At 49.0% G+C, this 14,602-nt stretch overlaps 1 protein-coding gene across 1 annotated transcript in view; it reads left to right on the forward strand.

Annotated features, from left to right (window-relative positions):
• The first annotated feature begins 4,944 nt into the window (after positions 1-4,944).
• LOC136938094 (trinucleotide repeat-containing gene 6C protein-like) overlaps positions 4,945-14,602 on the forward strand; it is a 33,835-nt gene continuing 24,177 nt past the window's right edge. The window contains 3 exon segments of the mRNA XM_067231336.1: positions 4,945-5,039; positions 5,689-5,710; positions 13,267-13,590. Of these exon segments, the coding sequence (XP_067087437.1) occupies positions 4,977-5,039; positions 5,689-5,710; positions 13,267-13,590 (409 nt within the window). The 5' untranslated portion in view covers positions 4,945-4,976.

Genomic DNA, 14,602 nt, shown 5'->3' on the forward strand with positions numbered 1-14,602 from the left:
AAGTTTGGGGACACCTGGTTTAACTCTAAGTCCTAATGATGATATTCATGCCTTTAATACAAACAGTATTTGTACATGCTTTTATTGGCCTCTCTCCTCTGTGCTGTGGATCATTCATTGCGGGAAAATACTTTGCATCTTGTCCGTGCAAGTGTGGTCATTTGACATCACCGCTAGTGACATTCACAGGTCTCGACTGAAAAAGTACAGAACTGGACTGAAAACATTGTTGACTTCATTTCTGTCTATGAACCTCAGCCTCTCCAGATTCCTATCAATAGGATCCAGTCCACTCATGTCATGGACTGCTGCTTCGTTTGAGACAGCACTCAATGGAGTCCCTGTTGGTAAATGCTTGGAAAGGTTTAACGAGCCATGAACCAGGGCTTTCTCTGTGCTAGTGGCCCATGCCCCTCAGGACTCCAGCTCTGTCAACCTCGAGATGGCTATTTAATCAAAGCTATTTAACGCTATTGAATGGTATTTTGAACAACTTTTTCGGTGGCCGAAAGCATAACCATACATCTTGCTCTGCAGGAGAACTCCATAGAGAGGCTTAGGCTACATGAGGAGCAAAGGTCCAAACATCCTCAAGTGGTAGTATTTAAACCTCAGGATTATTTGTATTTATTTTTTGCTCTCTGTGAAAACGCATCTGTTTGGGGAGTGCCAATGATGGGGGGGGGGAAGACATCTGAAGTGGCACAATGTTGGGTCGAATGTATCACGTTTTGGAGTATCAGGTATCCCAATAAAAGCTTGCCTAGTCATGAAACCACACAATGGAAATCTTGAGTAAGGTGATGTGTTCTTTATTCAGCCTGGTGTTTTGTGGGTATCCCCTGCCTTACAACCTATTACTCCACAGAAGTCCTAGATTGTTTGCTCTTCATGAAGACAAATGTGAGACAGTGAAAGTGCTACACGATTAGAGGCCAAGTCCTTTGTTGGTGACTTTCTGTGATCTATTGGAGCAATAAATCGTGGGCCGGGCTCATGAAAGACTTCTCATTACTGACAGAGAGGATCATGGGAGTCAATTGGGACTGCCATCAGAGTAAATCCGTAGTTATTTCAGGAGCTTGTCGGAGTGAGCATGAGAGCAGAATATTAAAAATCTCCTTTCCTCTTCATTGTGGATTGGCATTGGCCAAGTAAAGCTATGACATAAGAGAATAACTTTATTTTTGAATGGGAAATCCTCTTTGTTGAGCAATAGAGAGAGCTAGTTAGCCAGTTAATCTGAATTCTATTATAACTTCAATTAAATAGGAATTGGTACCGGGTGATGCGTTATGGATTAATCCTGAGTTGACTTCGGACTGGGTATGGAGGATGTGTTTTGAGATCCAGCCTGGGTTCTTTATTAGCATCGCTTATCACCACAGTTTGGTGAAGGGTGTCTCACCACTGCTGAGAAGCGGAGTGGCAGATTCTGCCGTTGTGACTGTGGTTGTTGCTGTGGCTGTGGCTGTTTCTAGCGAGTGAACGTGCTCCCTGGGGCTTGCCGTGCTCTTGTTTGTCTTGCAGCACTGGCATTCCTGGCTCTGTGCCCAGTGACTAGTCGTCTAGCTAGCGCATGCACGCGCACATACACAGACACGCACACACAGTCCCCCTAGTCTCGTCAATCTTTGTGCACTCGTTTCCCCACTCCCTAACATTCTTCCCTCCTTCGTTCCAACATGAGAGCATTCAGACATGCCTCTTCCATGTGCTACACACACGCAAGCACACACAGACAGACACAGACACACACTGACTGACATAAAAAACCTGTCTCCCGACATTTCCACCCTGCAATTTTACACTTGCTCTTAATAGGCCCTTTCTGGGGTCTCTTTGTTCTCCTTGTTCATCCTCACCGTCTGCCTGGTTTGAGGGACCTCACCCATGATCCAGGCATGGCTCTCTGGGCCAGCAGGGTTCCACTCCCTGACAGGTGTCTGTCCATTTGCCCCTCCCTGGTCCCTTCTCTGCTGGGCTTCCTGGCTGCCGTTGCAGCGTCCACTGCAGCCGCTCATGGAACTCCCATTTGTGCACCACACTGTCTTGAGGTGTTTCAGCTTCACACTTGGTTAATGCTGCTTCTGTGTCCCAACCCTATGCATCAAGACTGTCTGGCGGGCCACATAAATACCTGACAGATGTTGAGGAACAGGAGCCCTTCCCTCCAACCCGCCCCAACTAGATTCCCTGTTGATGGGTGTGTTCTCCTCTCGTCTCAGACGGGGCAGACAGCAGTACAGATTAACTGGAGCATCCATGGGATTCTGGGATGCTACATGACACAAGCACACTGTTGGCTTTGAATAAAGAGAGCCTATTTATAGCAAGGCAGCTGAAGCACCAGGACTTCTACTTAGACGCTTGGATCTGAAAAATAAATATTTATGAAGTGAATGGGTGGTAAGGGCAGTGTGTGCGCTGGCCTCTTCCGCGTGCGCATGTACATTTTGAGGCAAATTCCATCCACGTAATTGCAGGCCTCCATTCTAGAGAACAGCCTAGTGATAAACAAGGACAGGACTATAAATAGCCCAACTGTCCTTTCCTGTTTTTCTCTTTGAAACCAAAATGCTTAAAGTGAAGTAAAAGTATGTTCTTTCCTATGGTGGCTTGGCAAAACCCTGTTCTAAACCAGTTCCAAACCCATTGTGAGACAGCAGAATTGTAGGATCCAAAATCTGACGAGCCCTCAGGGTAGGGTGAAGAGAATCACATTGCCCATTGCTTTGGCTTGATGGCAGACTCCAGAAAATAGTTCTCCTCTCAGCCATGGTCTAAGATGAACTCTCTTCACTCCAGCCCTCACCTGGCTACACACAGGGCCTGGGGGGGAGCGTCTTCTGCCATGCAATGGCCCGCTCCACAGGCAGCAAGCTGCTGGGCCAGAGACTTAAAAGCAAACCTTTTTATGTGCAAATTCTCATTAAAGGTTCAAGGAAGCGGATCACAATTTATGTATTTTTCCAGACTCTTTTATTTCTCTCCTCTCAGGCCTTAAAGCAGCTAGAATTTTAAAGCACAGAGAAATGCCAAGACTTATTAAGGCTAAATATACACCCGTCTCCCCTGGAACTGCCTGCGTGGTGAAAGGATATGGAAATGTCAGGTAGCTTTTTAATAGCATTGGTGGTTTTGTGTGTGTTTGTGCGCGTGCCCGTGCACATGGCGGTGATTCCAACACAGGTCTGTTTAGGTAGAGTCCAAATCATACTGAGGCAGGCAGAAAGCAGTTGCAGTTTTTTGTGTTTATGAAATGGTCCTTGTTGCTTTGATTCGATTTCCTGGGGATGTTGAAGAACGTAGGGTATCGGTTTCAGGATATGGGTGTACAGTAAGTGGCAGGGTGGGACTTTGTTTTAGGATAGTTGAGCATGGGCCCCTGTGTGAGGCCTAAAGACCTTGGTACTGGCTGCCTCTGGAGGCTGGAGCACAGGGGGGCCCCAGAGACCCCCCGATGACTGCCTCCGGGCCCCAGAATCACCACCACCAACCATCACCCTACGGCCTCTTAATAGGTTCCATAACCGAGCCACATACAAAACACCCAGAGCAACCCCACCACACACAGGCACTCACACATACACACAGGCAAAAACATCTTGTGTTAGAGTGAAGTGCCTCGGATATTTCAATGGAAATTGACCAAATGGACCATTCAGCAGTATTTAACTTCCATTCAGAGTCTATTCAGGAGGCTAGTGTCTGTGGAAGCGGCTAGAGACATAGACCTTGGTGTGAGTGCTAGGGCTGTCACGATAACTACTTTTTAAAAATGTATTGCGATAAACAATATTATTGTAATTTTCAGACAATTTTATGCCAATGATTACATAAGGTCAGGGCTGGGGTATGTATCTGGTCTCTAAGCACTGACTGCAGAGTCCAGTCAGCAGTTTTGAAGTGTATGGCCAAGCTCATATAAGGCGTCATATTTGAGATTGAACACATATCTGTAGTGGCAGAGTAAAAGGAGATGTCTTTGATCTCCTTCAGAATGTCGTCTTTTACTTTATTGTACAAGGATGGAATGGCAGTTTGGGAGATGTACGTTTTCTTTGGCAATTCGTACTGTTTATAAAAAGTTTGCAGCATATTTGTAACTGCTGGTTTTTCGACTGTGTTTAATGGCTGCATCTCTTTGGCTATATAGCGAGTTACGCTATCCGTGAGTGTGCGCCATTTCGCGCTGTCACGTTTATATTTGCACTTGAAAAGGCATCTGTAACAGATAACAGATAACTGCATGGAAGACCCCTTTCCAGCTCCAGCTGCAGTTGTTGTTCCCAGGTTGAAAAACTGGGTGGGATGGTTATGTTTTAGGTTAGTTGTGTTGCCTCTTTTCGTTGCCACTGTTTTTAAACAAAGTCGACATACCGGCTCGTTCACGTTAATTGGCTCTCATCTCATTCGGCTTAAAGCCAAAATGTTCCCTCACCGGAGCTGAAGATTGAGGCTTTGAAACCAAATCCATTTGGACTTGTTCTTCCTAACTAGCTGTAGATGTCACAAAACAGAACACTTTATAACACAGTTGGTTCACTCCTTCTCTTCACCTGTCGGTGTCCACTCTGTGTGTGTGTGTGTGTGAGACGCTAACCCCGCCTATGCTTTTGACACAGAAAGCAGACAAGCTGACAGAGGCAGCGGGATCGACTAAAAAGTGGGTGACATTCGTTTTTATGTAAAAATGAATATAATCAATATTTTTTTAATATAAAAATGATCAGTTGCAATATATCGCGGCACCAATATATTTCCATCGCGACAGGCCTAGTGAGTGCATCATTTGAGGAATGACCCTGTGGTTTTAACCACTGCTCTGATCGGAGGTGACATGGAAATACATCTCTCGGGCACAGGTGTGTTCAGCTTTACCTCCCCCCTCTCTCCCCATGTCTTTAACCCCCCTCTGGTGCTCTCATTTCAGCCACGAGACAAAGCAGAGAGCACAAGCAGAGAACCATTTGATGGAAGAAAAGAAAAAGAAAAAGCAAGAAGAAAAGAAAAAGAAGGACGCCACTCAGAAAAAGGTGTGTGTGTGTGTTTGTGTGTGTGAGGCCCTGTCATGTCCCTGCAGCAAGACGGCGATGTGGCCCCTTTCCTCCCTCCCTCCCTCCCTCCGCCTCTCGTCCTCCCTGCGTGAGCATGTGTGTGATCTCTTTCTGCTCCATGAGTTAAACAGGCCAACATTCTGATCTCCATATCCTTCGCCCACTCTGACTGAGGAGTGTGTGTGTGTGTCTGTGTCTGAGGAGTGCGTGCGTTTCCGTGTGTGTAGATCCTTAAGACATGTTGCGCCTCTTTTTTTTCGCAGACTGACTACATTTCCCATAAGCCCCTTCCCATAGTCCCACTAGCATCAAACATTTAGCATTACAGGAGGCCAGCAACAGAAATCCAAGTACATGGTGTTCAATCAGGGAGGCTGGCTCATTTGGGCCTGGGGCTGGCCAGTCCAGCCCACAAGAAGCCTGTTGGCTCATGGAGGAGGGGGACAGTTGGTGTGTGTTAGTGTGTGTGTAGTAGCAATAGTAGGGACTATCAATCCAAGGGGAAATTGTGTGTGTGTGCGCACGTTGATGGTTTGACCCTCTCATCTTTTGTGCAATGTTCTCCTGTTCATGCCAGAGAAGCCCTCTGACTATCAGACTGTAACGTATTCTCCCTCTTTTCTCCCAGGCCACTGAACAGAAAACCAAAGGTGAGTGTGCCGTTCTCACAGTCAATTCAAGCCCGTTTTCAACTGCGTTTCTTACCTCACCCCCCACCTCCCCTGGTCCCATCTCTGCTGGCAGGTCTCTGCCTGTGTGTCCGGTGTCTGACCCAGTGCGAGCGCACCGTATTTGGTGTGCTATTCGAAGTATGTCAGAGAGAGGTTGTATGTTTCGTCTTGACCCTGATATCATTGAATCGGACCCACTCGGAAACAGCTCAACACGACACTGTGTCTGTCCCCTCTGAGGAATGGCGCTGCACTTTGAACAATTCCCTCCCGTCTAAAGCATTGCTCTTGAAATGAATGATCGCATGTCTAGTCGGGAAGTGTTTGCCGCGCGCAGGTGGCCCTGGCTTGAGCCAGAGGGGGAGCCAGACTATAATAAGGAGCAGGGAGACTCTTGAGGAGACCCAGACGCTCCTCACCCTCTCCTGGGCTCCATGGCCCAATGAGGAGAGGTGCATTGGAGTTCAGGGAAGAGGAGGGTGGAGGTAGGTGCACAAGGCTCAGAGAGGAGGAAGATTTATGGGTTCACAGGGATAGAGGCTGGAAGGAGGAGGGGGGGCAATGAGGTACGGCATTAGAGGAGGGGGGGGGGGGCATAGGCAGGAGCAGAGTGCGCAGTAGATTTCCTAGCTAGCAGACTGAACTCGGCTCTTTTTGTTTGTCAGTCCGCAGTGCCAAAGTTCATGGATGACAGAGAGAGAAAGGTGATCAGTGGTAGATGGTTGGACTCCTAGAATGTCCCCTCCAGTGAAAGAGAGAGAGAGAGAGAGAGAGAGCGAGAGAGAGAGAGAGAGAGAGAGAGAGAGAGAGAGAGAGAGAGAGAGAGAGAGAGAGAGAGAGAGAGAGAGAGAGAGAGAGAGAGAGAGAGAGAGAGAGAGAGAGAGAGAGAGAGAGAGAGAGAGAGAGAGAGAGAGAGAGAGAGAGAGAGAGAGAGAGAGAGAGAGAGAGAGAGAGAGAGAGAGAGAGAGAGAGAGAGAGAGAGAGAGAGAGAGAGAGAGAGAGAGAGAGAGAGAGAGAGAGAGAGAGAGAGAGAGAGAGAGAGAGAGAGAGAGAGGGCAATTAAGGTGGGGAGACATTCAGGTGGGGGGGCGGTAAGGGATAGGCAGGGCCAAATCTCATTAGAGCATCTGTTGAGCCATTAGTGGATGCCCTCGGTTTCAACTGGAGTAATCCGAACTGTTAGTGTAGAACATCATGTGGAGTAAGGTCTTTTAGTCTGTAATTCAACGACGACGACACTGTCGTTTTCACACCGTTAAGGGGAGGCCCACACACAAACGACCATGTCCATTTTGGGGGGAGCTGACATTTAACATTGTGCACGTGTGTTTTATGTGCAGCCTATCTGGAAGTAGATAAGCCTAATTGTGTTGACATAGCCCAAGCTGACTGCCGTGCCAACGATGAGAGGACTGATGAGGACGGCAGGGTGGGAGCGGAGACCCAGATTTACAGCTCGGGGGGCCCCTCCACCAGTGTAACCCTACACCACCCACTGCTGTCTGGGGAAGTGAGGGTTGCCTTGGTTGAGGATGAATTGAATTGAGATGACAGTTGGAGACAACTCCCAAAGGCATCTGTGCTCTTATGGGGGGGTGGGGGGGGGGGTGGTTGTTGCCTAGCTAGGAGAGCACCTGAGAGAAGTTTCTTCTCTTTATTTGTTGGTATTTGCTAGAGGGGCTCACAGCAGGAAAGGGGTGGAGGAATAGACAGAACTGAGTGAAAGAGTGAGAACATGCTCCAGTTTCCTGTCTGCTCGGTGACTGGCTTTTGCAGTGGAGGGGTCCTGTAAAGAGATGTTTTGTACGACTGACAAAACACACACACACATGAATACACCTCAGCGAATCCGACACACACCAACCCCCCTGTGTGCCAGATGCTGGCTGCCCCCCCCCCCCCCCAACACCATCCTTTTAAGGCGGTAATGCAGCTTGTGCACACTGTACATGCATATACATTGTGCAAGCACCCATGCGTGTCAAACAACCTTACTCTGCCAAGTGCCCCATTTGGAGTCTTTGTAGTACACACACACACACACACACACAAATGCAGTTAATTTCAATAAATTTTTTATACATGCGTCCAATCGTGTGCACAGTAAGCACAACCTAGATACACTAGCCATCTCGTTCAGACCCACACACACACACGCATAATAATTCTCTCATCCTGGTACATGCACATACCCCTACTCAGCAGCGCAGAGCCCAAATCCCACTCAGTATAATGACCAGGGCTCAGATGGAGGGAGGGATGGACAGGCAGGCTCAGGCACTCCTCTCACAGTAATGCCACTGCAGTTAATACCCCCTATTGTGTCGGAAGTCAGGGGGGTTAATTAGCAACTGTTATGACATACCTGCTGTACTAGAATCTTCTTTCATGTTGTTTATATTTTCCCATCTTCCCCAGCAGAGGCGGAGTGTGTGGGCGGAGGAGCAGCACACACACGTTCACGACGCGCCGAGCCGCACATTTACATAGTGTCATAAAAAGATAACGCTGTTATTCCAAAGCGGCGTGTGCTGTAATTTCATAACAGGTTAATTTGCCGTTTCACGTTGGCTTAATTACACTCGGCGTCTTGTGTTGAGCGCCATAAACTGCAGCGTAATCAGAAGGGGATTTATTTCGATCCGCCCCGCCGCTATGTCACTGCCGCCGAACACGGCAACACGCCGGGAATTGTAATCAAGACTTGCGCACACATACACAAAATGGTTCCGTTAGCTAGCGTCACTGATTTCTTCCAGTCGCCTAATAGCGGCCATCTCTAGATTGGCTCCTCAAGACTCAGTTGTCAGGTGATAAAACTAAAGGGATAGTTCAAGATTTGGAACGCCTTGCCAGCTTTTCCAGTCATCCAGATCACCATTGGTCGTTACAGACTGTCTCGGTCGCACTGCGTGGTGTGGTTGACTGAGAGGTGGGTTAGATGGATAACATGAGTGGGCCCCTGTGAAGCGGAGCTGTTTCCAGGGGACTGCAGTCGGGGTGAGAGCCAGTCGGCATCCCCCCGACTCCACGCTAGACGGATGGAATATCCAATTTCACTTCCTACCTCGCACACACGTTGAGGTTACATTTAGTCATTTTAGTCATTTAGCAGACGCTCTTATCCAGAGCGACTTACAGTAAGTACAGGGACATTCCCCCGAGGCAAGTAGGGTGAAGTGCCTTACCCAAGGACACAACGTCAGTTGGCATGACCGAGAATCGAACTGGCGAGCCAGCAGCAACCACTTCACACACACCCTACTGGAAGGCATAAATGGCTGCCCACCTGTGGCTTGTGTGTGTGTGTTGGGGTGGAGGTGTGTGTGTGGTGGTAGTGTTGAAGAAGCTGCTGGCTCGGGGCTGGTGTGATGTTTGAGGTGAACTGGCAGTGGTGAGAGCAGGTAGCAGCTGAGCCAGGCAGTAGAGTCGTCTTAGACCAGGAGTCTGTCGGTGCTAGTAGCAGCTAGTAATGGAGGTGTCAGTCTGTTGGCAGCCAGCCTCAGTCCGCCAGGCAGCCAGTCAGACAGCCAGTCAGACCAGGGGTGGAACCTGAAACCTCCATTGCCCCTCGGCAGAATTGTAGACGCGTTCCCAGCTTTCCACGTCTGTGTGAGAGTCGTCCGTTAGAGTACTGTGTTTATATTGCAGAGTCTGAGAGCAGGTTTGGACCTATAACTAATCCTCGGAAATGACAAGCTATTGATGGATTGTCCTCCAAGCATTTCTTGAAAGCACGGCCTTTCTGTTCCTGTGTTCACACTGCCCACACACGCACACCAACACGCACACACCAACACACACTTCAACCTCATACATCACATCTATTTAAAGAATGGATAAACAGGCAAATGTTGACTGTACACATTAACCACCGTTTGGTGGCCCTGGTGGGAGAGATGCTCTTTTTAACTACAGCATTGTATTTAATCTGTCCTAATTAAGATGTGTAATCTCTAAACTCCCTTCAGGGGCCCACTGCTCAGATAGTAGGACCCAGAGTGTGTGTGTGTGTGAGGGGGGGGGTGGGGGGTAGACAAGCCGAAGAGATCTAGGAGAGACGGCTAACCCTCTTATCCCCCTTTTGGTGGGTAAGTGGTTTGTTCCTCCAGCCTTGACCGCATATCTAATAGGTTCAGATGAGTATCTCCAGCATTTTGTCTTTTTTCTTTTGTGCTTGGATTACTTTGTGGCTGGCGATGTGCAGTTCCAGCCCAGGATTTCTTGGGAGCCCAACCAGTGAGTTGTACCGCAGAGAGCAAGCCATCTCGATCTGTGCACAGTTGTGCAAAGTGCAGTATTACCACAGGAGAGTAAGCCATCCTGATAAGGCTTTAAGATAAGATAAAAATCCATTCTATGAATTGGTAAGTGTTTATGTGTAAAACGGTGTTGGCAGAACAGCATTAGTATGTTGGAAGCTGTAAGATGTCCTCCAGAATGGAGCCCTGAAAACGCCCCATTCAGGTGTTCACTGGGCTGATTAAAGGCTCAGCTACGGAAAGCCTATAATCACTGGCTAACTAAACGTGGGTGTGTTTTGAGTACGTGTGTGTGTAGATACTGTCCCATTCATTTCATGAATGAGTGCACACTCGGCACTGCATTTTCACTTCAAAGACATTCTCCTGCGAGCCAGGGTAGGACTACCCGTCTCCTCATCCTCCCCACCCACCTCTGTCTCTCATCCCCCTCCAACAGACCCAACTCTCTCACTACCTCTTGTCTTTTCCTCAAGTCGCAAATAGTCTTGTCTCAATGTGCTGGCGTCTCTATTCCGTGACGACACGTGCAGCAGCTTTAAAGGGTAAAAATGGGTCGTCTTCAGCGTGAGGCTCAGAGATCCCGCCACTGTTAGGTTTTGATCTGCATCTTTGATGAAGTAGGAACTCGGCACCACGCTCGTGCAAGCCGGCTCCTCGACACCCGGTGCACTGGCAACACTGTGTGTGTGTGTGGGAGCGTGTGCTTGCTGTATGTCATTGTCTTCTCTCCTTTGATCTTTTTCTATTTTTCTTCTTGTCTGTCTCGCAAGCGCCCACAGGCATTTTTTTTTCCTTCTTCTTCATTTGTTAGTGTGATAAGATACCGGGCCTATAAACGGCTGAATGAACGTCTGGTATTCCTGTACGAACAGCGGTGGAGGCGAGTTGCAGAAGCAGAAGCAGCAGCAGCGCTCGCTCCAATCCAGTGATTAACTACAGATTACACTCCCCCTCACCAGATCCAAATTATGCCTCTCGATCACACTTAAGCCCACATTTCATCATCACCCGTCATGTGGACGCTGTTTACGGCATCACAGTGTAAAATAAACCAATTGGAAAGTATGGGGCAATTGTCATTTTTGTTCTCTCGTTATAGGGAAGGAGAGTGTGTGTGTGTGTGCCGTAGGAGAAGGGTGTTCTAATTGTAAGAGGATTAGCAGGAGTTGGATTCAGGCATTGAGACTCTCAGGCTCGCTCGGTGCAAAGCAGAGAGCTCAGACGGTTGGACTATGTGGCACACACACGTACACACACACCATTTTCTGCACCTCTCGACCCCAGCCCCCTCCCTCCTTGTTACCACAGCCCTCTCCACTGTCTCCTTTTATCTCGCTCTCCCTGAGCTTGTTCTGATTGGTGGGGGGAGAGTGCCGGCAGCTCCCTTCCCCCAGCTTCTAGAAGGTTTTACGTCACAGAGCTCTGAGAGAGCACACTCTGCCTCTGCACTCACGTCGACGGCAACAACGTGAAATTCTCTCGTTTTCAAGCTGGAAAATCCCCCTTTTACAGTCTACAAGCCAGAGTTGGCCAGGAATTATGACTTCCATCTGCTGGCTGTAATTTGTCCTTAATGAGTTGGGACAATGAGGTGACCAGGATGGATGAATGAGGAGAAGGAGGGAGGGAGGGGAAAAAATAACATGTAAAGCGATCAAACGCAAAGCGTGCTCCAGCTCAAGAGCTTTCCTGTGGTTCCTTTGCTGCTGGCATGCAAGTCTTAGCAGGAGCTTGAGCCTGGGGTAGTGACCCAATGTCAAGCTTTGTTTTTAAGGCAGATACTTCACAAAATATCCCGTCTCTGGAGGGAAAGAGAGGGCGGGAATACCTTGAAGAAGAACTGTGTGTGTTCATGTCTCTGTGACTGCCCCTGTGTTCTAGAATGACACCATCCTGTCCTCTCCCCTTACCATGGGCCTCACCGTTATATAACTGCGTGTGTGTGAGAGAGACTGCGCGCATGTGTGAGATCTGCTCAGCACTTTGCTGCATATGCACTGAACCACATCCAATGGCGAAGCCCTGTTCTTGTTTTCGTACAGGCTATACAGGCGACTTGTGTTTACCTTGCTTCTCCTCAGCCAACATGTATTCATTTGTTAAATTATTACACACACACACACACACCCTGTTGTCTAGATCCAACCCTGAATGTTAATCTCATGCTGGTTTGCCTAAGCACAGTCAGCTGATGTTTTGGTTCATGTTCCCAGCTCTTGTCGGTGTAGCTGCCTCTGTTTGTAACGGACAGGCCTGCTTAATCACTTGTACTGCAGTGTCTGAGCACTCCAACATCACCTAAACACGTCTTTAAGTAAACATGGAAATGGCTGTGACAGTACAGTACCATCCTCTCATATTTCATGAAAAATTCATGTGTTATGTAAGCTACTGGATAGATATTATTATCCAGCCTGTCCTCTGTTTCCCATCATGCATCTCACCCGCCCTGGGAAGCTAGCCTCCCCATGGACCTAGCCTTATTTACAATTTACAAGTTAATATACCTGTAATACACTTTCTACCAGTGCCAATGCATTAGCATACTCCTTGCACTCAGTGATGCTAGTTAGCTAGCAGGCTAACACAGACCAGGAGGAAGTGAACGAGTAGAGGCTTGTTATTTCAGGACTGTGACCCCTAGACATAATAGCAGCTGGTCAGGAATTATGTGAGAGAGAGAGAAAGCGAGAGAGAGAGAGGTCATTGCCAGGTCAACTACTTTTCCAGTCAGCTTTCAGATATCTGGAGAGAGGGAGCGAGCAAGCTTTAAAAGCTGTCTCTTTGTACTGCCTGTTGCCAGGGGAAACCCAGGGTCTGAGATGGACCGAGCCACTTAGCCGTAGCATCCTCAGCAGCTAATGGCTATCTTATGTGGTGGTGATTGTTCAGGGGTAGTGACCTATGCGAGGGAACACTGTGGTGTGGCGATCTTTAACAATGCCCCAGTGATGGGCCTGTTAGGGAATGATGGTGTAGAGGGGTGGTTTTAAGTCCATTATCGCACTCTTGACCCTCCGAATGGTTATAATCTGTGGCGAATTGTCATGGGAACCGTTCATTCCACACCGTCATCAGCCGTGGCAGCCAGAAAGGGAGTTCAAGGGTGGTTGGGTCTTGATTTATGCTTCTCACACAACCCATTACAAAATTGCGGGAGGGCTGTGTGAATGCAGGTGTGTTTGTTTTTTGCCATCCAGGTGCTTTCTAACCCTTTTCCCTTCTCTCTTGCTCGCTCTCTTCTCCCTACCTCATCCACTTATCCCACAGTGCCAGACTCTGCCAAGCCCAGCCCCACCCCTCCTCCTCCCCCCGCCAACCCCATTGCAGCCCCGTCCGTGCCCTCCACCAGCAGTGGCAATGGCAAGCGCCCCCCCGGTGGTGCCCAGCCGACACAGCAGCAGACCCCGAGCCAGCCCCCACAGCGCTACCCGGCCAGAGAGGTGCCTCCGCGCTTCCGCCAGCAAGAGCACAAGCAACTGTTGAAGAGGGGCCAGCCCCTGCCCCCCGGCACCCTGCCTCCTGCCCCAGGGCGCCCTGAGGCCACCGCCACCCACTCGCCACCGAACCACTCTGCAGCCAGCCTGCCAACAGGTTAGCGTGCCCTCTATGTATCCTCCCATCTCTGTATCCTCTCTGTCTATCCTCCTCTCTCTCCATCTTTCTGTCTCTTTCTGTATCCTCTTTCTCTATCCTCCTTTCTCTGTGTATCCTTTTCTCACTTTCTATCCATGTATCTGTCTCTCTCTCTCCATCTTTCTGTCTCTCTCTCTCTCTCTCTCCATCCTCCTCTCTGTCTTATGTATCCTCCTAATTCCCTCTGTATAACCATGGTTGTAGCCTTTGACACTGGGGGGTTCACATATTGTTTAGCTTGGCATTCCGCTCTAGTCATGGCTATCTGCCTTTTTCCTTGTGTGTGCGTGTGTGGTGTTTCTTTCAATCCTACTTTACCAGGCCCAGCATTATAAATGGAGAGAGCAGGGTAAAGTAGGGGGCCTGACTAGGAGTAAACACAGCTGGTGGGTTATATAGGTGTGTGTATGTGTGAGAGAGGGAGTGTTGGCAGTGTGTGTCTGCCTGTGTGTGTATGAGTTTATAACAAAATGCTATCTTTGCCCAAGCAATGTCACTGCAAAATATGACCCAAATGCTCTTCCCAAGAACAAGCAGACCTCAGATTAGATCATAGTTTAGAAAGACACTCTGTTAGACTACCCCCCCCCCCCCCCGCCCCCTCCCCACAAGCCAACACCAAGAGTCCCCCAGCTCCAGCCAGGTTTTTGATGTTTCCTGAATATGGGGGCCCGTGTCTGGCTGGTGGATTCCTCCTGGTGGAGTATGCTGCTTTGCTGGCCAGAGCCGTTTCCTGCTCCCTCGAGGGGGCGGAGTCACAAGGAACTGGCGGTGCCAGAGAGGGACTGGCCTGGTACCAATAGAAAGAGAGAGAGGAGGGGGAGAATGGCAGAGGCCCAGCTGTGTGGGCTGAGTGACTCATGGTTTACCGTAAAAGCTCCTGAGTGTCTCCGCCCCTCTGGCAGCCAACTCTTTATTTTTCTTTCTCTCCCTTTCCCTCTGTCGGGAGAGCAGGGTTAGACCTACCTGA

Source organism: Osmerus mordax, chromosome 3, assembly GCF_038355195.1.
Source record: "Osmerus mordax isolate fOsmMor3 chromosome 3, fOsmMor3.pri, whole genome shotgun sequence".
NCBI lineage: Eukaryota > Metazoa > Chordata > Actinopteri > Osmeriformes > Osmeridae > Osmerus > Osmerus mordax.